The sequence below is a fragment of the Solanum tuberosum genome, unplaced genomic scaffold (assembly GCF_000226075.1).
Source record: "Solanum tuberosum cultivar DM 1-3 516 R44 unplaced genomic scaffold, SolTub_3.0 scf00473, whole genome shotgun sequence".
Lineage (NCBI taxonomy): Eukaryota > Viridiplantae > Streptophyta > Magnoliopsida > Solanales > Solanaceae > Solanum > Solanum tuberosum.
The window spans coordinates 269,620-292,217 of record NW_006239391.1 but is presented as its reverse complement, the minus strand read 5'-3'; the positions used below and the strand labels follow the sequence as shown (position 1 = coordinate 292,217).

General features: G+C 32.0%; 3 protein-coding genes across 3 annotated transcripts; 2 read left to right on the top strand and 1 right to left on the bottom strand.

The window, feature by feature from the left end:
- Window positions 1-4,337: 4,337 nt before the first annotated feature.
- LOC102599024 (dihydropyrimidine dehydrogenase (NADP(+)), chloroplastic) lies at window positions 4,338-8,641 on the top strand. Its single transcript, XM_006363921.2, has 7 exons — window positions 4,338-4,991; window positions 5,953-6,216; window positions 6,329-6,499; window positions 7,172-7,284; window positions 7,372-7,558; window positions 7,844-7,953; window positions 8,255-8,641. The coding sequence occupies exons 1-7, from the start codon at window positions 4,704-4,706 to the stop codon at window positions 8,409-8,411; spliced, it is 1,290 nt and encodes a 429-aa protein (XP_006363983.1). The 5' UTR covers window positions 4,338-4,703; the 3' UTR covers window positions 8,412-8,641.
- Window positions 8,642-11,061: 2,420 nt separating this feature from the next.
- Window positions 11,062-13,426, top strand: LOC102577534 (cyc07-like protein). The gene is given in 7 exon segments (NM_001288194.1): window positions 11,062-11,157; window positions 11,248-11,295; window positions 11,378-11,483; window positions 12,246-12,383; window positions 12,483-12,668; window positions 12,783-12,983; window positions 13,103-13,426. Coding segments are annotated over 7 exon segments (786 nt in total). The 5' UTR covers window positions 11,062-11,146; the 3' UTR covers window positions 13,199-13,426.
- Window positions 13,427-14,792: 1,366 nt separating this feature from the next.
- LOC102598354 (bidirectional sugar transporter N3) lies at window positions 14,793-17,269 on the bottom strand. The gene is made up of 6 exons (XM_006363919.2): window positions 17,102-17,269; window positions 16,821-16,857; window positions 16,514-16,724; window positions 16,262-16,423; window positions 16,035-16,154; window positions 14,793-15,427 (listed from the first exon to the last, which is right to left on the bottom strand). The coding sequence occupies exons 1-6, from the start codon at window positions 17,145-17,147 to the stop codon at window positions 15,101-15,103; spliced, it is 903 nt and encodes a 300-aa protein (XP_006363981.1). The 5' UTR covers window positions 17,148-17,269; the 3' UTR covers window positions 14,793-15,100.
- Window positions 17,270-22,598: the final 5,329 nt, after the last annotated feature.

Below are 22,598 nucleotides of genomic sequence, written 5' to 3'. Positions count from 1 at the left end.
GGGCTAAAGGTGACACAAATAGTATGTGGGGACTGATTTGTGGATCGTGTGTGACTTTTTTTTAAATCTAGTGTTCGATATCTGTATTAGAGCTCGACTAATTTAGATTCATGTTGCGTAGGATCCCATTCAGAGGTTCGAACTTAAAACCTCTAATTAAGGAAGAAGCAACCTCATCCGCTTCATCACATCCGTGGTGGTATGTTTGTAACTTTTTAGTAGTCCAAATATGTGAAATGTTGGTATGTTTGTCACTTTTTAGTAGTCCAAAATATGTGAAATGGTTATTGTGTGCCAACTAATTAAAACTTGGATTACATATGACACTTATGTGTCTTATAGTTACTTACTATGTAGCTAGGCCGCAGCCACATTAATGGGTTTTTTTTTTTTTTTTTTTGGGATAATGGAAGGCCCGCCTATTTAGGCTTCTTATAAGTTGTAAGGAAAAATTATATAATTAGATATACATCACATTATGATTATCTATACTTTTAAAAAATCATGTATCTTATTATGAATTATGATTTTCTATCATACATTAAGGAAAATGTACTTAGACACGTGTATTTTTACAACCAGATACACAAAAATAGAGAGAAAGGTGAGCGAGATTCATATATATCCAGATACATATGAATCACACTAGATACATATATTTATATATATTTGATGTGATTCGCACCAGATACATGGGCGAGTGGCGAGCAAGATGGGAGAGAGGCGAGGGAGATTTGTTATGTATCTCACATACATGTGAATCCACTTGAATACAATGTATCTGGAACAAATTACACCTAATTTTTACCCCACGTATCTCCAAATATATGTATCTGGATATATCTGAATGTATCTATACGATCAAAAATCTGATAAGATACATAATAATATTGCAAAATAGAATGTATCTAAGTAATTAGCTCTCAAACTAGTGAGATTCATGTAAGTTTTTCATAATTCATCTAGCACCTATACGCTGTAACGAGTGTATCCAGGTCCAATTGAATGTCAACAGACCGAACTTATTGACTCATGCCAAAGTTAAAGAGCAGACCAGGAGAATTAGGCCCAAGTGCACAAATATTTTCTCGCTCTTTTTTTGTTGTTGTTAATAAGTTCACAAATATTCAATTTCGAGATTATCATTTAGAGTAATATTCATATTCATACTCATAGTGAGTAAAACATGAGATATGTGTCCGTTTGGATTGACTTAAAAAAAAAAGTTTTTAAGAAAAATATGAAAAGTTAAACTGAAATGACTTTTAAGTAAAAAAATAACTAGTACGGGGAGACCTACTTTTGGTTTTCGACTTATTTCAAGTCATTTTTAACTTATTATAAGTCATTTATGATCTTGTCAAATACTTCCGAACTTATTTTAAGTCATTTTTGACTTATTTTGAACTTTTTAAAAAATATTTGTCAAAACACTTTCAAAAGTAAAAAACTGACTTAAAAATAAATTTGATCAACTTTTAAGTCAATCCAAATACCCTCTGAGAAGAGGATAAAAAAATCACACGTATTACAGAAAACTAATTTTCTGGATATATTTGTCAATGAGTAAATACATTTTTTAATTGTATACAAACCATATGACCAAATTAGTCCCAACACTATGGATTCGATCCATCTACCACATGCGAAGGATAAAAGACCTCAACCAACTCAGCTACTCTCTCACCTCCTTCGAAAATAATTTTAATTATATAATTCATATTGGTAGTATAATATTTAGGAGTTATAACGGTTAAGTGATTTTTTTCAGTTCTCACATAGAAAACCTTAAATAACACGAGAGAAAAAAAATATAAGGGATGTCAATAGAAAATTTGAGTCATCAATTAAATGTCTCGAATTCAAATATAGAAATTCCTAATAGAGAATATTTTTCTTCAAATGGCTTTATGAATCTTGATTAATCAAATTACTAGGTTCTAAATGCTCGATAAATATACCAAAAAAGGGCTAGTTTTAAAAGACAATAATAATTGTGGAAAGATAACTTATTAAAGTAATTTATCTGTTTCAATTTGTATGTCATGTTTTTCTTTTGGTATTTTTTTTAGTAACACTTTAATTTTATATTTCCAAATATAATAACCACAAAATTAAAAAATATTTTGATGTATCTTCGATTAAGCACCCAAAGTCTCCTTAGAATGATTTTGCCTTCACATAATAACTAAAAGATCATTTTGTGCATTTTGTACCGTACTTTTTGTGTTGACTTTTAGCTCAATGAAAATATTTTAGTATTACGTACGGTACAGTGTAGGTGAAGATAATGTTATATTCAACCTTGAAGATTAAAGGGTTAAACTAGATATATATTCATCTCAATTATTGATATATTAAATAGAAAAGAAAAAAAAAGAAAAAAACACTAAAATATTGCTATGCATGTTACTAGGTTGATCACAAGATTAAAACTTTGCTGCAATAAATTAGGAGCAATGTTTGCTCCACTATTTATTTAATTTTAGAAAATATTGATCCCATCTGGCATCTAATCTTTCAGCTGGTTAATTATTTAAACATATTTTTAGTCAATAATATGACAGATTAAGCTCTCTTATATAGTTAATAATACACCACATAAAATAGAATTACAAGTACATAAACGCATTAACCAACTCCTTCGTGTCATCACTAATAGGTGTGTGGAGGGTAAGAATAATATTTATTCTTAACGAAGTTTCAATTTAATAAAACTGTAAGATTAAATTATTTTTTATAAAGATCACAAAAATTCGTCGCTTGAATACAAATAACTAGCCTTCCACTTTTGATACAACAATGATAGCTACATTACATAGGTAAATACATAAATAATAGCTATGTTTCGCGATTACACTCTAAAGTAGAGCTACTTACTGAATTTTCTTCAAAGAAATTGTCAGCATTTCTAAGTTTGGTGTGAATTATTGATTTTGTGCTCGAACTATTGTCTATCTTAAAAATAGTCATCTACTTGAATAATTAAACTTAAATACGCTCTTGATCTTGGCATATTGGTGAGATACACCGCTAAATTCTTGCCAAATTTTGGGGTGTTTTCAATACTTTTCGTAGTTTTTTATTAAGAGTCTTGTATTCCTACACGGGTTTAAGATCATTTGCTATGTGATATGATAGATCAGAAGTGTATTTAAATTATGGCGGAATACATAAACAAACCCCTAAATTTGTTGAGGTTTTCCTTCGAGGCACCTCAACTAAGTCATCTTTCTATTGAACTCTTGAATCATCTATAATTTGTAACTTTTAAACACACTTAGCTGATATGCCACAAAACTTCAACAAATATTTATTTTTGGTTGTGCTTGAAATTCACATTTCTCACGTGGAAAAAGCAACCAATCAAAACATTCCACTCATTTAAATAATTTACACATCAGCCAATCTAAAATAAAACCAAATAAAACCTTAAAAAACCAAAGGCACTTCATTTTTCCCACAATACCACTTTGATATGACCCAAATGTTCTTGTAGATGAGAAAAACCTAAGAAATTGGTGTGATTTCAATGATCTAGTGACATAGTTATGCTATTTACAACTAAAATCCTAAGATTTCAAAATAATACAAAGTCGAAAAGATCGTGTAGAAATTGAGCGAAACAACTCAAATGAGAATGATTTGTTAGAAATATTACTAAATGAGGTGCAAAAGAAACGATCAAGCAACAAATTTAGCTTGAATTTGCAGCTTATTATGGATGAATGCAAGACTTTTGGCAGGATGAAGTTCGTGAAGAAGTTAACCAAGTTTGCAAGGAGATTCACCAACTGTTGAACACCTTCCAAACCTTACTTTGGTAAGTGCTGGTAGTAATTTTAATTTTATTATACTTTTCGCGGCAAGAAATGAAGAAATCGCTGAAGAAGAGAGATACTTTGAGAAGCTCCAACTTAAAAATGACAATAAGGAAAAATAGAAAGAAAAGAGAAGAGAAATAAGAGGACGAGGGGGAAAATTAGGGTTGATTAGACAAAAAAGGGGGAAGAAGATAATTGTGGATTCCACATCAATTTTTTTTAAATCTCTTCACGCGCTCAAGTGACATGAGAACACATTTTGTGCCATGTCAGTCAATAATGTTTAAAAGGTATAGATTATGGATGGTTCAGGGGTTCAATAGGAAGATCGCGTAGTTGAGGTGCCTGAGAGGAAATTCCGAACAAGTTTAAGGGACGTTTATGTATTCCGCCTTAAATTATGTTAGTTAAATTGAAGATTATTTTTAAGACGGTCAATATAAAACTAATAATTAAGTTAAAAAGTAACTAAGTCATGCAAAAAGTGATAGTAAAATTCTGGTATTCTATTCCACCACAACACTCGTATAATTCCCCTATCCAATTTCTTACCACTTCCATCAACTCCTTTTTTTTCACCCAACATCCACAAATAATGAACCTTCAGCTTCCACAGATCATCTCCATGATCAATTTTCAATCTTCATACAACTAAAAAACGTCACTTGTGAATCTTGATCTATAGTTTTTTTTAAAAAAAACGATTTTTATTCCCTTGATATCTTCTCCTAAACTACAACTAGATAACTCCAATCAACAGCTATTTAAATACAATTTCTTATTCTCCCAACTCAGATTCCTAGATATTCATTTTCATCTTTTTCTCTGTTCCCAGTTTCAACTGAGTCAAAAACCAACTTCTTTAATTTTCTCCCAGCTATGGCGTCTCTTGGATTGGCTCAAAGAATCAGAATTGGACTTGATGGGAACTCGGGTGTTGAATTCCCGATGATGGATCGGGCGGGTCGGTTGAATTTCGGTAAAAAACGAGTTGGGTTCAGAGTTATGGCCTCAGAGGGCCAGTCTGTGGAGCCCGATCTAAGTGTAACTGTTAACGGGTTGAAAATGCCTAACCCATTTGTTATTGGGTCGGGTCCACCAGGGACCAACTATACAGTGATGAAGAGAGCCTTTGATGAAGGCTGGGGTGGTGTTATCGCCAAAACGGTAAAGCTTTATTCGACTTTTGTAGTAGTAATTCTTTCATGGATCCTTTTTTAATCCATATTTTTTTCAGCGGTGGATCTAGTGCCAGTTGTTCTGTTATCTGTTAGTAGTACTTCCTATCTTTTTATCAAAGTCTGATTAAGTAGGAAAACTAAAATGAAGAAACTAAATTGAGCTGTTGATTTGCATCTAATTGAGTATGGCAACTGCTCAAGTAAAGTTAGTTCAACATTTGGGAGAATGACATGAACTTATAGATCTTCTGAGATTGGAGATCATATTCAGAGGTGGATTCAGGATTTAAATTCTATTAGTTCAATCTTTAAGGTTCTTAGCATTGAACCCATTGTACTTTAAATTTGTTGCAATTTTAGTAAAATTTACTCATAATTTATGCTCTGCGTCGAAAGTATGTGGTTGAGATAAACCAGGTACCATAACATTGGATCCACCCTGAGATCATCTATGTAGGGTCTTGGATCAGTATGTGTGGAGTTATCATTTAACTTGTTATGGAGTTCTGCATGTGCTGATTCTAGATCAAGTAAACTGTAAATAGTACTTCTCTCAGATTCAATTTGTTTGTCTTACTTTACTTTTTAGTTCTTAAAAAAAGAATGTCTCCTCCCTTGTTTAACAATTCTTTAATTTCAACTTTTCATATGAGATGTTTAAAAGCTCAAAGATTAAATGACATTTTGTACTACTTATCTTTAATTCAAAACACAAGATTCAAAAGTCTTCTACACTTTTTTGAACTCTGTGTCAAGTCAAAATGGGACAAACAAATTGAAATAGAGGGAATAATTGTAACTGAAAAGTGCGTAAGCTCTTTTTACTTTTTTAAAGAATGTTTTTGTCTGACTGAAAAGTGAGATCAACACTTTTTACTTATTTCTGTTGTGAAAAGAGCAGAGAAGAAAGACTTTCCTTTTTTATTAATTATTTTTTCTTCCTTCAGGTGTCTTTGGAAGCCGATAAAGTTAAAAATGTGACCCCAAGATATGCTAAACTAAGAGCAGATGCAAATGGTTCTGCCAAAGGACAAATTATTGGGTGGCAGAATATTGAACTCATTAGTGATCGACCTCTGGAAACAATGCTGAAAGAGTTCAAGCAATTGAAAGAAGAGTATCCAGATAGGATACTTATTGCTTCTATCATGGAAGAATACAACAAAGCTGCTTGGGAGGAACTTATTTACAGATGTGAGGAAACTGGAATTGTAAGCATATGGGACTTAATGGATAAGATTTTGTTCTGCATTATAGTAGTGTTGTCGTATTGATTCTCTTTTTAGTTTTTATGACTCTCTCTATATTGATACTGTTTTACAGGATGCCTTTGAAATCAACTTCTCGTGCCCCCATGGTATGCCAGAACGTAGAATGGGTGCTGCTGTTGGTCAAGATTGTGATCTCTTGGAGGAGGTTTGCGGATGGATCAATGCTGTAGCCACAGTTCCAGTTTGGGCAAAGATGACCCCTAATATCACCGACATTACCAAGGTATTTCGTTATAGCATTTATAAAACAGAGCTGATAGATCACTAAAATGTTCAAACCAGGAACCAATTTCATATGTCATGAAGGTCATAACTTCTCCTATACATCATCTATAATCTTCATTTGTTACTAAAAAGTTCTCATATTAACCCTAAAGTAGGGGGAAATTTCATTGTGGAGCTTGTATATGCTGTTAGTTTTTTGGAGGACGGAGTGTGCCTCATTCCTCCCTAAATCAACCTGATGACATAGTGTAATTTCTTCTTTGGATCATTCTATCTTGCACCATTTGTGACCCCTTTACTTGTTTGGAGATTAAGCTTGGTTTTGTTTCAATGTCTCTCTATTGCACTTTCCAATTGTAGAGTCCTTACCAATTTGAATGAGGTCGATAATGACTGTTAAGGACTTGGGAAGTGTGATTGTGAGTTCTTTAGAGCTGTTTGATGATTATTAGTTTGGCGTGTAAGTGGACCACCTTGGCTTGAAATGAAGTGATATATTTATCATTAATAGTCTCTATGTCTGGATTAAACCATCTTCACTTCACTTCCCTACTGTAATTATGGCCTCCCACTAGTTTGTTATTCACTCATGTCCAACAAGTTATCAACATTCTTTCATGTAAAAGTTATTTCTTCGCTGTGTTTCTTATTTCTTCTTCTTGGATTGTAGCCGGCTAGGGTGGCTCTTAACCAAGGGTGCGAGGGGGTATCTGCTATAAATACAATCATGAGTGTAATGGGAATCAATCTTGACACCTTGAGGCCCGAACCTTGTGTTGAGGGGTTAGTATCTCTACATTGAGAAGTATGCTGAATTAAAATTTTCTGCTTTTATGATTCCGGCAATTCATTTTCTACTGTTTTCCTAAGCTACTCTACTCCTGGAGGCTACTCATCAAAGGCAGTGCACCCAATTGCCCTAGCAAAAGTAATGAACATTGCACGGATGATGAAGTCAGAATTTGGAGATAAGGACTATTCACTCTCTGCTATTGGGGGAGTCGAGACAGGTGGTGATGCTGCTGAGTTTATTCTTCTCGGAGCAGATACTGTACAGGTTGGATTAGAAATTGACTGTTTACTGTATGTTTGTGACTAAACCAAATTTAGGACTTTTCCTTGTCCCCTTTTGACCTTTTCTAAGTAAAAATTTCTTCTGAGCTGTGATCTAACACAAGTGAGAAATCTCTCAAAACAATTTAATGATATTTCGGTAAAATGGAGAAGAGACATGGGCAACTCCTCTTAATTTGTTTGTTTGTTCCTTTCTTTTCCCCCCTTCCATCCTTTTTAGCATGGCATTATCTTGGAATGATAAAATCTTTATTGGTTTATTATGTAGGTTTGTACCGGTGTCATGATGCATGGATATGGACTTGTGAAAACGTTGTGCTCTGAGCTGAAAGATTTCATGAGAAAGCACAATTTTTCATCAATAGAAGATTTCAGAGGGTAATCTCTCTCTCTCTTTCTCTCTCACACGCGCGCGCACACATACTTGGAGACATTAGATCCATGTAAACGTAGAAAGAATAGAATTAACGCTCAGCTGGAATATCAATAACTAGATTGCATTATCTAGTAGGTTCTGAACTTTCTCCCTATAAGATCCACTTATATGGTTTCTGTTAACTTGTCCCAGCACTTCAAGTTTGAACTTCCCAGTGCTACTGCATAAAGCTATACGTACTTACGTAGTAACTTATAACGATAAGAATTTCTTGTTTACAATTTAAATTTGTGTTATGCGCAGAACGTCACTTGAGTACTTCACGACTCACACGGATTTGGTGAGAAGGCAGCAAGAAGCAATACGTCAACGGAAAGCGGTTAAGAAAGGTTTACAATCAGACAAAGACTGGACAGGAGATGGTTTTGTTCAAGAAACTGAAAGCATGGTTTCCAACTAGACTTGTAAACCTCTAAATGCACTTCTCATCTCATATTGTAGATCATGAATAAATCCGCCTCTTTCATATATCTGACTGGATTGGTGTATAGTGACTTTGACCTCTTTCTTGTTCTTTGCTTATAGGACTTTCACAACTCTTGTTTTCATTTATTGTTATATTTTTAAACTTGATTCAAAATACTTGTGTTTATGATGTAGAATCTCAGAATTTATTTTTAGTTACTTTAATCATCCAAAAAGCCAGTTTATTATTTGTGGATAGCTATATTTATATCTAAAGTATATCACTCAATGCAGATGTATATAATTGGGAGATAAAATAAATCATGAGTAGTGAAAATGCAGCTCCATATTTAAAATCAGCTTATTTTGAAAAAATGCTTTTGGTGAGAATTTTTTGTATGGTAGTTAATATTTGGTCAAGCTTTTAAAAAGTACTTGAAAGTATATTTTTTTTTTATAAAAGAAGCTATTATGTTAAGAATACATGGTTGATGAACTTCAAGAACACGATTCCTCAATTTAAAAGAAAAAAAGGACAACACCTTCAAGTGATGAGCAAACTAGAAATTTATTAAATCTCTCAAAACTTTTAGTAGACGTTCGGAATTGTGTTTAAGCTGTTATTTCACCTCAGCACCAAAATTGAAATAGCAATAAATCAACATAAATTTTCTATCTCAAAGATCATTGAGACCACCATTTGTGGTTGGATTCAAATTGGGGGAGTGGGTATTGGTCAATGTGAAGGGCGATAATGGGGATATTGAAAGATTCAAAAATTCAATTAATAATATTGCAAAAGTTTGAAGAACAGTAAAATGAATTTGATGCTCAAAGTTATGAGCAAATATGAATAACGTTGTTGATTTTTTTTTTTAGAATTTGAAGAAATGTCTTATTTGATTAATTTTTTAATATTTTATTTCACATATGTCATTAAAAAATGTTGAGGATTAGTAATGCAAGAGTTATTTTTATCAAGTGTTTGGTTAATTGCTTTCCACATAATTTTGGATTTGGATTAAAACTTTTACAAAAGTTTCTTACCAATTATACCCTTGAATTGTTATAGAATTTTCTATTTTATTTAATTGGACCGAGATAGATAACTATTGGACAATATTATTTTTATAATTGAGAGTCTTATTACTAAACTTTTATAGCTCAAATTATCAAAATTCAATTGCTTTGAAATTAAATAAGTTTATTACTTTTTTTTTTCTTTTTCATAAATGACGTGTTGCTATAATTACAATGTCGTTTGAAAAAATCAGGAACACTGAGGATGTTTTCTGTTTTGGTTCCTTTCATGATACACATTATAGTGTGTTATAGACAATCCATTATTTTATTTCTCAGCTTATCTTATTTACAAACCTAGATATTAAAAAATTTAAAAAGAATAAATAGATGGAACTCCGAATTAGTTATAAATTCCACTTTAACATTTGAGTCCTTTTTAATCTAAATATTTAATTTCTTTGTTGGGTCCATAATTTTATTACATGCAAAATAATTTCTTTTGCCTTAATATCCTATATTTGAAGTTAAATTTAATTGAGTGTTTTATTGATAGAAATATCTAAGTTGAATGAGTTTATCGACACAAAACAAAGTTCAATGTGACTTTACTTGAAAAATTCTCAAAGTTGAGTAATCTTTTGAGCAACAAACAACTCTTTTTAAATAATCAAATTTGTAAGCTAAATTATTTAAATAAATTTACTAATATAAATATAAAATATAAAATCAAGAAAATAAATAAAATGATTAAAAGAATTTGAGGGATATTTTTGTCTTTACATAGATAATCCCATGGTATTAAAACCTGTGTATTACTAATACCACCAAATGGGAGGTATTAGTAATACATCATATAATACCATGTGTGTTGTATAACTAATCCATGGATTAGTTATATAATGACCAAAATTCCTATCAAACATGGTACTAAATAATACCATACATTATACATGAACTATTTCTCCTAATACTCCCTACCAAACAACCTCGTAGTGGTTTGTATTACAAACACACTGATAAGATGGAAAAGAAATTTTAAAATGTTAAGTTTAAAAAAGTTTAAATATTCAATTGACAAAGTTGGGTGTGCATGCCAAATGACAATTTGAGACAAGTAAAAAAGGCTCCCAAAACATTTCACATTTCTAATTTGATAAAGTAGTTTGAAAATATAACTACAATAAAGATAACAATCAAACTTGATCTTAATAGGTAAGTGAATGAGTATTTTAAATTTGACAGTACACATCTAAAAACATCTCAACTTACCTTTGCTACCTTAATTCTTATTTGACAACTTAAATTACAACAATAATCATTTAGACATTTTCAATATATATATATCACGTTAGCATATTTATTTAGATGTATCTCAAAATTGAACTCCAAATTAAATACCTGTCTATGTAAAAATATCATTTTTTATTTTGGACTTTATGTGACATTTTTTTTTGTTCGTAAAAAAATAACTATTCCTCCTCCCAAAATAAAAAAAGAAAAGAAATGCAGGGGATATAAGGTATTATCGTAATTAAACCTAAAACCAGTGGCCGATTTTCTCATTCCAACATATATATAAGCATGTTTAAGGCCTTTCATCACTCTTTCACTGAAACTAGGGTTTCTCTTCCGCAGCTTCTCTAGCCTCGCCTCATTCATCCCCTTCCCCCAAACCCCCCAAAGCAGCGCTAATCTCTTCTTCCCAACATGGCCGTCGGGTATATCTCTTTAACTCTCACGCTCTATTCCTGATTCTTCTTCTCTTCCTTTTGTAATTTCTAATGCTGTTTTATTGTCTCATTGTGCAGCAAGAACAAGAGGATTTCCAAGGGAAAGAAGGGAGGAAAGAAGAAGGCGTAAGTAGTACTAACACCGAAATCCTGGTTCCTTCTGTGTGTTTGTGTAATGTGGTTTACTAATTTGTGTGAATGTTGGCAGGGCGGATCCTTACGCAAAGAAGGACTGGTACGACATCAAGGCACCATCTGTTTTTGAAATTAAGAACGTCGGCAAAACCCTTGTTACCAGGACTCAGGGTACCAAGGTATTTATTCCCTTCCCTTTTTTTTTTGGTTTCCTTTGTGATTCTGTTGATATTGTGTTTTGATGCTTATTTTATAGTATTATAGTTTTTGCATTCTGTTTAGTTCTGATGTACAATGTTGACTAATTAACGATAAGATATACATCCTTATGATGAGTGAATGGGGGAGAAATGCTGGTTATTGACTGTTTGTTACTTTGTATATCGCTAAACATGAAGAGTGAGAGATTTGGTCAGAAATTTGTTCTATTGTCAATTCATCTTGAATTTACCTGTGAGGTTTTTTTATTTTATAATTAATGTTGCTAGTTGGAGAGGGATGGTTTGCCTTCTTACAATGTATCTCTCACCGAGTGCAAGAACTTTTACTTTGATATATGTAGTATGCTATCAAGTTCCTTCATTTGAGGTTATGATGTGCCATTGTGATTCTGTAACTCATATCTATTGAACTTTGGGATGTCAATTACTTTGTTGCCATCTGTTTCTTCCTCGCTTCCTTGTAAGTCTGTATGCTGACCATATATGTAGAGAAGTTTTTCACTAGCTTTTTACACTGTTTTGATTTGTTTTGTGATATCTGCCACTTGTGAGATTTCTAACTCCACCACCCTTAAAAAACAGAGAACTTATTCTTAGATAAAGGCACTGGGTATGTTGTATTCTTATGTATGGAACTTGGGTTTTTCATCTCTTGGTATAAACAAGTTATAATTGTTAGTGCTTTTTCTGATGGGAATAATTGTTTGATATTCCTTTCAGATTGCTTCAGATGGCCTAAAACACAGAGTATTTGAAGTTAGCCTGGCTGATCTTCAGAAGGATGAGGATCAGGCTTTCAGGAAAATCCGTTTGAGAGCAGAAGATGTGCAAGGGAGGAATGTTCTCACAAATTTCCATGTAAGATGTTCCTTTTAGTCAATCTTTTGTTCACACTGTTTCAGAGTAGTCACATATGACTGACTATATTGAGCTCTAACTTTTTTTATGTAATTACAGGGAATGGATTTCACAACAGATAAGTTGAGGTCTCTGGTCCGCAAATGGCAGACTTTGATTGAGGCCCATGTTGATGTAAAGACTACAGACAGCTATACTCTTAGGATGTTCTGTATTGCTTTTACAAAGAAGCGTCCAAACCAGCAGAAGCGTACCTGTTACGCCCAGAGCAGCCAGATTCGTCAGGTATATTATTTTTGCTTGGTCTGCACTTGTGCGAACATATATGCTTATTGTTGTCTTCATGTCTTGCGAAGTTCATTTTTGGTCGCTGACAAGAATTGTCATCTTGTGTTATAGATCCGCAGGAAGATGGTTGAGATTATGAGGAACCAAGCAAGTTCCTGTGACTTGAAGGAGTTAGTTGCAAAATTCATCCCTGAATCAATTGGCAGGGAGATTGAAAAAGCAACTTCCAGCATCTTCCCCCTACAAAATGTCTATATTCGAAAGGTCAAGATCCTCAAGGCCCCTAAATTTGACCTTGGCAAGCTGATGGAGGTATATTATCTATCTGTTCATCATATGCTGTAGACAATATATGCATTGTGAAGTTTACTGTCATTTTCATATTGTATAGCAGTAATTGTTTGGTTATTGATTGAGAGTTCTCGTCATAGGTTCATGGTGACTATTCAGAAGATGTTGGTGTGAAGTTGGATCGGCCAGCTGAAGAGACAGTAGCTGAGGCAGAGGCCGAGGTTCCTGGAGCTTAGACTTGTTTCATCCATCTGAGTTATGTTACCCAATATGGTGGTAGTCTTTAGAGCATCACATTGTTTAAGTTGAGTTTTGTTGTGACATCTGAAAATTTTGCATCTCGTTCTTTGCCTATGTTTTATTCATACATTATCATAGACCAAGATATGGATTTTCCAGCTGTTTTATCTATTACTAATTCCTTTCCCCTATGTTGAATTATATCATTGTGAAACTTGGTAATTCATGCTATCTTTTGTAAAGCTTCGCAAGAGATTCATTTCTCTTAGTGCTTGCCTTTTCATGCCTTTTAATCTTTGGTGAAACCCAATGTGTTTTAAGGAGCTTGGAACATATAACTGTAGTTGCCTGAAATTACTCAAGCATATTCAACCTAAGCAATAAGTTCTTTAATGTGTAACCCAATGTGTTTTGGTGCTGCTTCCTACTTTGTTTATAAAAAAATATTTTTTATCTTCTTTTGGTTTTGACCAAGATGTTTGAGTAAGGCATGCAGTTTTTAATATGGACTTTGTGCGTAATTGATGTCTCGATGCTTTTATGACCAGTATAAGGTCCCTGCTTTCTTCTCATCGTTTAGTTTGAGTTTCAATATTTTTAGAGCCCATTTAAGAACGTAGCTTTGCTTGTGGGGCTTGAACAGGATTGGGCTGATCTCAAAGTCTTAATAATCCTGATGTAACATCGCAAAGCCTAAAGACCAAGTAGTAAAATGATAATACAAAGTATTTAAAAATGTTCAAACAATAATTTGTAAGCTCTAATAACCGAACCAACAATATAGTATTTTTATATGATGTCAAACTTGAATTATATTTCATTAAACTTGTATTAAGATCAACAGAACAATAAAGAGATACTACAATACGCAACTAAAATTTGTATTGAAAACCAACCAATGCAATACGAATATCCCATATGGAATGACATTACCAACATTTGAAACTTTTGGATAGTTCATACTTAATATTTATTAAAATTATTAGTATAATTTAATTTTAATTTGCGATTTGGATAGCAACACTAAATAAGAGTATAATCTTACAAGTATTTGTGTTGGCATTTTTTGGATTAGAATTTAATTTTCAAAAATAATAAAAAATACTACCTATTTTTAAAAAATTGGGTGGCCTGCTACCCACCTGGAATGGTTGGGTCCGTCAAATTACAAAACTCGCATAAACTAACCCACTTAAGTTTTCTTACCGTCCTTGCACGTGATTCTATCAGATGTGTAGTTTAGAACAAAGTCTATTTGATTATTGTTATCATGTTATCTAATGGGCACCTCATTTTATATGTATAATTAAATCATAAGCTAAAATGAACTCTTAAATAGCATTTCCTTAATCATTCCTAATCTCCCAATAAATAACTACTTCTATATCAGTATATTGGTGGTCTTGAATTCCTTGAACAGCTGTGATCAAATAATCAAGATTATCGATCAACTAATAAAAAATGTGATACAAATGAAATATGTTTGATGAAAAAATAAAATTTACTGAGGACGCACACATTAACCCCGATAAAATGTTACTATACTTTAATTGCGGTAAAAGAAATATATCACTGCTAGCCTCTTATAAATTATATATAGATCACAATAACCATTTATTCTTTACTAGGACAATATACCAATAGAATTACACAAATATGAGCACACGTACAGAGTATTCTATGCCGTGCAACGGCCAATCTCCTCTAAAAGTTTAGTTTAAACTATTAGAGAGAACACACTTTTAATTACTTAACTATATTCTCGACACACATAACTGGTGTACAAACATGCACATGCATCACACACTATATTACGTAGGAAAAGTTAACCAAAGGAATAAATGACACTGAGATTTCAGTGCCAAATTCCAATTAGCAAATGACTTGCTATGTACGTACTAAGTTGCCACAGTTTGCAGCTTGGGCATGTTTTCTATTTTAATAGCTGCTTTAACTCCACAATTAGTATCATTTGGACACGTGGCTACGTTTGCTTTATCAGTAACAACCAGTAAACCTGCAAGCTTCACTATGTCAATGATTTGTTCTTGTGTGAGTTCTGGAAGCTTCTTATTTGCATTCATGTTCTCATCCTTCACAATGACTTCAGGTTTTTGCATCTCTGGAAGTTTCTGCTCCTTTATGATGGACTTCTCCTTTTTGCTGTATATTGCATAGAGTATAATTTGGAGTATTCCAAAGATGAACCCCAATACATTTGGAGCCTATAAAATATAAAAAAAGGTTAGTACGTAAGAACAGTGATAATATACAAGATATTTTAATGTACATGCATAAATATAAAGACTGAAGAGAAGATGATCGGAGGAGATGTGAGATATTGATTTTGGTGAGTCCGAGAGAAGTAGAGGTAGGCCGAAAAAGTATTGAGGAAAGGTGATTACACATGATTTGAAACACCTGCGGCTTACTGTGGACATGGACCCTATACTGGGGATACAAAGGTCGCAGATTAAGGTAGAAGGGTAATAGGTATTAGTTGCACCGTCTAGTTTCCCTTATCAGTATGAGTACTTTTATTTTCCCCTCTCCTTGCTTTCTTAATACTTATTATTACCAAGTGTTTTCTTTTGTTTCGACTATCATATTATTTGTTGTGTGCACGCTACTGATATTTTCTACTTTATTTTTTTCCCTTCTTGTTTTATTATGCTTTATTTGAGCCGATGGTTTATCGAAAATAACTTCTCTACCCTCATAAGATAGGGTAAAGATACGTAGGCACTATCATCTCCAAACCCCACTTGTAAGATTGGGCGGACTCTGCATGCAGGAAAATTGAAGAAGTTGTACGATGAGTAGTGAACTTACAGCAATGTTAATATCCTTTAGTAGAAGACCATAGAAGAACCACATAACCGCACTTAATGTGAGAAAAACTGATAGGAGAAGTGGCATGTATTCCACACTCTTGGTCTTGATGACTTGCCTCTTCATGAAATCAAATAAGAAAAATACTCACAAACTTAACACATAGAGAAGGAAAAAATAATACTCCAATTGAATGAGAAAATTAAAAATTGCACGTAAAAGCTTACCACAATGCCTAAGGGAGCAACAAATACACACAAGGAGAAAATAAGGCAAACCCATCCAACAATTTGTCCACGAACGACTCCTTTGAATAGAAATTCAGTAACTAGGACTATTGCACCAAATCCACCAACCACAGATAACATGAGCATTTTTATAGTATGGACCTGAAAAAAAATATTAAATTTTGACGATCAAAGTTATATTTTCTTTCCTTTAGAAACAAGAAAAAAAAAGGTAAAAATTAAAATACGTACCCTGGCTTTCTTTGGTGCGTAGAAAAGGTAGAAACCAACGTAGATGGTCTCAATGAACATACCAAAGGAGTTAATTGTAATGAGTAGGGGCATGTTGGATTTCAAAAGTGCATAATATATCCAAAGCATAGAACTAAAGAGAGCAACCACGTATGGAATTGATTGATACCCTTCTGTTGATTTCTTCTTGTAAATGTTATAGAACGTGGGTCTATTACAAGTATGATAATATGAGTCAGTACGATTATAATCCAAATCTATACTGAATTTTTTCAAAAAATAATACTATAAGTAAATGGAGACTCACATTGGAGAAAGGAACACAATAAACGAGACAATGTTACCTGCAAATTGAATTTACCAAAATTAAATAAGAAATGAGACGATCATGAGTTTATACGCATGTAGTGAGTATCACTTTCGCAACTTGTTGATATGCTTATGTTTACTCTTACGAGTGAAGTCAGAAATTTCGTTAAAAGTGTTCTGTTAAACTAATTAATAGAATAAAAGCAATTAATTAATAAACAAAGGAAGAAGAATGTATGTAGACTTTTAATATTGAAGGAGAAAAGGGGTATAATATACCAAGGACACCAAAAGCAAAAGCGTAGTGACCAAAATCAACTGCCATCTCTCTCTCCTTTTGTTTTTCTAGCCAAAGAATTGCAAATTTCTAGCACTGTTTATCACACACAATGCTAGAGTTGCAAATGACGACAATCAAGTTTTCTACTTGGCTGTGAAATGAGAGGAAGGCTTGGCTCACATATTTATACAGCCAAGGGGGTATGAAAAGTAGCTAGCTAGGGTGCATGCAATTATTGAAATTAAAGATCCTTTTTCTTTTTCTTTTTGTTGAAGAGAATTACCACATTGGTGAGGGATAAGATCTTTGGAATTCTTATATGGCTCAGGCAATCCTCTTCCATTTTAGCTAAATTTTGGAGTGTAAATTAGGTCCAAAACCTAATTTAATATGATGTCAGATTCAGCCAACGTGTAACTTCAAATTGATTGAGGAGGGTGAAAAAAACCCCGATCTCAGACCAATTAAGAGGGGATGGAAATACTCCTGATACATGAATGTGCATGCTCCAATTCGAAAAAGGGTCCGAACGTGGGATGAGGGTACTTTACGACGTTGAAGAGAAATACCACATCGGTGAAGGATGAAATTCCCAGACTTTTAATATGATTTGGACAATCCTTCATTGTTTGAGTTAACTTTTGTGGTGTGAATTAGACCCAATAACTAGTTTACACTTTTATTACATTTGGACAAATATTTAATCAAAGTGATGTAAAAGCACTCATTATGCTCAAAGTTCAAGGGTCCCATCCATGAGCCTCTTTTATTATGTCACCCCCCAATCCTTAGGAGCACTATTACCTACAACTCGGGCTTTATTGTTTTTGAGGTTTTATTCTTTTTCAATTTTGGTACAAAATGAGCCACAAATAAAAAAAGAAGAAGATCAGCTTAGAAATGATATTGGGACCAAATAAAGCCAGCAATTTGCATCAATAATAAAGAGGAGATCAATTTGCTGCATGGCTGATGAATGCAGGATGTGCTTCGTTTTGCTTTTTACTGTAATAGTCTTATCTAGTCCCATTGGGTTGTCTTTTAATTCATTTGTATAATGTATAATGTATAATGTATATATAATGAAATGAAAATATATAGATACATTTTCATAAATGACATATATTATAGTACTATTTTCAAGCTATAGCAGTAGATTTAGACTTTCAAGCTATAGCATTAAAAATTTCAGGTTATAACAAATTTACAAAAAAAAAGAAATGTTTTTATTAATTGGAAAAAACTTAAAAAAAAAAAAAGATAAACGAAAAAAAAAAACGGAATTAGAAATAATAAAGGAAAAAACTGAAAAAATGGAAATAGATGTATTAATTAAATTTGAATTGATTGATGATAATTATTAATTAGCATAAATTTAGGAGATTCAAACTAATTAGGAATATTTGTTTTCCTTAATTCACTCTAATCTGTTAAAATTAATTAAAAAGTCTTATTTTATCCATTTTCAAAAAAATAAAATAAAACCAGATGTAATTGATGTTGGTGCAACATTTAATGATCTCTGTTTTAAATTGTAAGATTCGTTTATTCCAGTATTTATACAGATTGTATACAACTTCATACATCTTTAAAAATACTTAATCCACACTTGTTAAGACAATATAATTTACAATTAGGTTGTAAATTGTCCAGGATGAAAAAAATGTAAAACAAAAATGTATTTGAGGTTGTTACAAAATACAATTACCACTATTTTACATTGGCATAATCGTTTATACAAGGTATTTATACATGTTGGATACCAACTTCATTTTTTTTATTTTTTTTTATTTTTTTGTGTTATAATATGAATTTGGATGCCAATGGTGTACATTTTGGATACCAATTATAAGTCAGAGTTAGTTCATGAACTCTAAATTAGTAGTATGATTTCTTTCTAGTTAATAAGACATTGTAAAATCATAAACTCTAAATGTTGAATCCAATTTGTATGCATTTTGTATATAACTGTTATCCCGAGAATTATTATAGTCAATGTGTAATTTATCTTTAGAATGGTGTATCCATTTGGAATGCAATCTGTATATAACTAGTATCCTGTGATTACAATAGTCAATTTGTAATTCATATGTAATTGGTATCTTTCTGAAATAAAACAGTGGATATTATATATATCAAATACTTAAAGCTGTAACAAATACAAAAATATCGTCCAAAAGTAAAAAAAAATAAAAATTTGTAATTCTAAAAAGTCTAAGGTGCAATCAACTATCTCAAATTTGATCTCCGTGGTCTTGGTGTGGGATAATTGCTGGTATTCGGAGCATGTTCTTTTGTTATGCGAGGTCCATCAAATTTGCTAGCAACAGTGCCAGTTACTTCACTCTCACTGGTCGCGTCATCATCATTTTTTATTTTTCCATAATGTCATATGATTGTTGCATACCTTTGACGATGGTACTTTGCATCGATATCAACAGAACGCATATCAAAAACTCCATTACTGATGTATTCAGCAAATAGACACGTGTACAAACCACAATCACTGAAAAAAATTTGAAAGAAAAATCATTTTATACCATTTTCATACCAATGTTAAAAATTTAAATACATTAATGAAGAAATTGAAAAAGAAACCTTCCTATTAGAAAAAATCCCAATTTCATATCAATATTAGTCATAATTCATATAAAACAAAGTAATTTAACAATTCATACCATTTGCGTACCAATTTAACAACTCATACCATTGGGCTACTGATATCAAACCAATTTCATACCAATGTCAAAACACAACTCATACCATTTGCATACCAATATTATATCACATTTCATATAATGTCCCAAAATCATATATAAAGTCAGATTCATATAAATATTATTCACATTTCGTACAAGTTTCACCCAAACAAAAGTTTTGAAACAACAATAAGCATAATGTGATAGTTTTAGCAAAAAATCACTAATTTAAATAATGTGAAAATAAATTAAATATAATACTTACCCTAACAAATTTTTTTGCCTTTTTTGGATATTTGAATTTCTGATTCCTTCTTTTTTGGTGTTCTTCTTGTTGATAGTTTTGAAGATTGAGTAATTTCTACATTTGTTGTTTTTTTTCTTTTTTATTTCACTAACAAAATCAGAATTCGAATCAAAAGGGGTTTCTACAATTTTCCCCTTACTCTTCTTTCCCTTTTGATTTGTTGGACTCACCATTTTCTTTGCTTCGTTTTTTTTCTCCTTTTGATCCTTCGACTCAGAGGAACCACACTTTGCAAGAATTTCAACATTTTTCGTGTGTAGATCTCATCCCACCATTAAATCATATAAATGTGGAAGAGTTCTACTGATTTTCTTTTTGAATGAAGAAGACGAACGTTGAAGATGGTGAGAGAGAAAAAGTTAGTTCTCTGTAAAAGAGAAACGTGGGGGTGGGGGTGTGGGATTTACGTGTGGGTAAAAGAGGAAGGTGGGGGTTGCTGTGTGAAATCTGGAAAAAAATCCCTAAAATGGTGTAAGAGATAATGACAATTGATTCTCTAATATTAATGTTATCCCTAAAATGGTGGAAGAGATAATGACAATTGATTCTCTAATATTAATGTTATCCCTAAAATGGTGGAAGAGATAATGACAATTGATTCTCTAATATTAATGTTATCCCTAAAATGGTGGAAGAGATAATGACAATTGATTCTCTAATATTAATGTTATCCCTAAAATGGTGGAAGAGATAATGACAATTGATTCTCTAATATTAATGTTATTTCTCTTACTTATTAATTATAATAATGTAATTATAAAAATAATAACTAATTAATTAAATAAAATAAATTAAATTATAAATTAAAACTAATCTGTTAATATTTGTAATTAAACTGTTATAAGTAGTAATATAAAAAAAGTACATCTAAAGGCTGTAATATTAAGCCTTAAATAGATATATGAGGTGATTTTTCCTTTCTTAAATTTGTAAGAACTTGTGACATGTTTAATTAGTCTAATGTGTTTTTCTTGAATCAATTGGCTGAAATTGTACAAGAACTTAGCTCATATTGAAATTTGTCCATAGCTCTAGGAGTGTCGAAATTAACCCATAAAAATATGACATTTAACATGCCTAATTTGGACCCATCGATCTAGTAACCTGACCGGATTTCTTGACTCCCCTAATTCATCCCATCTAAAAGTTGAATTGTTTGGCTGTTTAAGTCAAATTCACCTACGAAAAACTGTGTCAAACTATTTGCGAATAATTTTCTTTGTTTGATATGTTATATATTGTTAAAGTAAGGAAGAAGTTTTAATAGTTTTATTTTATAATTAAACAATTTATAAGAAAACAAACAAAGAAATCAATACATGGTAAAAGTTGGCCGGGTAGACTATCATTCATTATTTAACTAGTCTATCTTGACATAATGTCCCAACCTTGATTCGCTTAAGTTTATCCTGCTCAAATTCAATTCAATATTTATCGCCCATATATACGCGGATTATGCTTGTTACTACGATTGAATCAAAGATATTTCGTAGCATCTTCTTTAATTAATGCTACATATATTTGTGGAACGTATTGTGTATGCAATATCGCTCTCAAGGGAATAGAAAATTTTAACTGAATGAACTCATAAATAAACTTTTGATTTTACCATAAATTAAAGACTACCACCAATTTGAACGTTCTAATTATATTGGTTTAATATTTATATTACAACATTAATACGTACATACATACCACGTATTATATACACAATTGCTTGTTTGATTTTGATTTCTTATGTAAAAAGTAAAGACACATTATTGTGATTAAAAAGGGTCTCAACTTTTATAAAGTAAGATTACAAATTTGAGAGATAGAGATCCCAAGATGCATTTTGATCACATCCTCCAAATTGCGTGGAGAACTCTATTTTTAATACTTCCTATTATAAGGTTGTAATTAATGAATTAATGGTCCAACCCCACCCATTCCATTATTTTCTACAGTTAAAAGCATATTTACCTTTTGAAGATAAAGTTTAAGTCATTTTAAAATCGTAACGATTGGTAATTTAATATAATGTCGTATACGTATGTATATATGTCGGCATATACCTGAATAATTAATTCCATAATTAAAAAGTACACATTTTACATGTCCATGAATTTTGACTCCATCGATAATTAAGAAGATGGTTACGTATAACTATAAGTAGCGAAAATTAACATACAACAACCAAATATTATCATATGTGAAACTCCTCTTCTTTTTTTTTATAAATTTAATAATATGGGTTAATTTTAACTGAATCATAAGTTAAAGCGAATTCTAGAAGAGTCTTTCCGTTAGCGTTATTTCTAGTCATATATTAATCATGTCATCTGGTTAAAATAATTCGTATCTTTACACGATTTAGAAGGTGTCCCATATTTTTTCAAAATTTGCTTTAACTTCCACAGGTAATTCATATTCGTGGAGCATACACAAATTTCGAAGAGTTAATATCTTAAAAGGTCACTCAACTTTAAGAATTTATCTAATAAAGTCATT

Coding starts and splice junctions, on each gene's coding strand:
- LOC102599024 (XM_006363921.2), top strand. CDS start 4,704: ATGGCGTCTCTTGGATTGGCTCAAAGAATCAGAATTGGACTTGATGGG. Junction 6,217..6,328: donor GATGTGAGGAAACTGGAATT/GTAAGCATATGG, acceptor ACTGTTTTACAG/GATGCCTTTGAAATCAACTT. Junction 7,285..7,371: donor CCCGAACCTTGTGTTGAGGG/GTTAGTATCTCT, acceptor TGTTTTCCTAAG/CTACTCTACTCCTGGAGGCT.
- LOC102598354 (XM_006363919.2), bottom strand. CDS start 17,147: ATGGCAGTTGATTTTGGTCACTACGCTTTTGCTTTTGGTGTCCTTG. Junction 16,858..17,101: donor TTTTGCTTTTGGTGTCCTTG/GTATATTATACC, acceptor TTCAATTTGCAG/GTAACATTGTCTCGTTTATT. Junction 16,155..16,261: donor TTGCTCCCTTAGGCATTGTG/GTAAGCTTTTAC, acceptor GATTTCATGAAG/AGGCAAGTCATCAAGACCAA.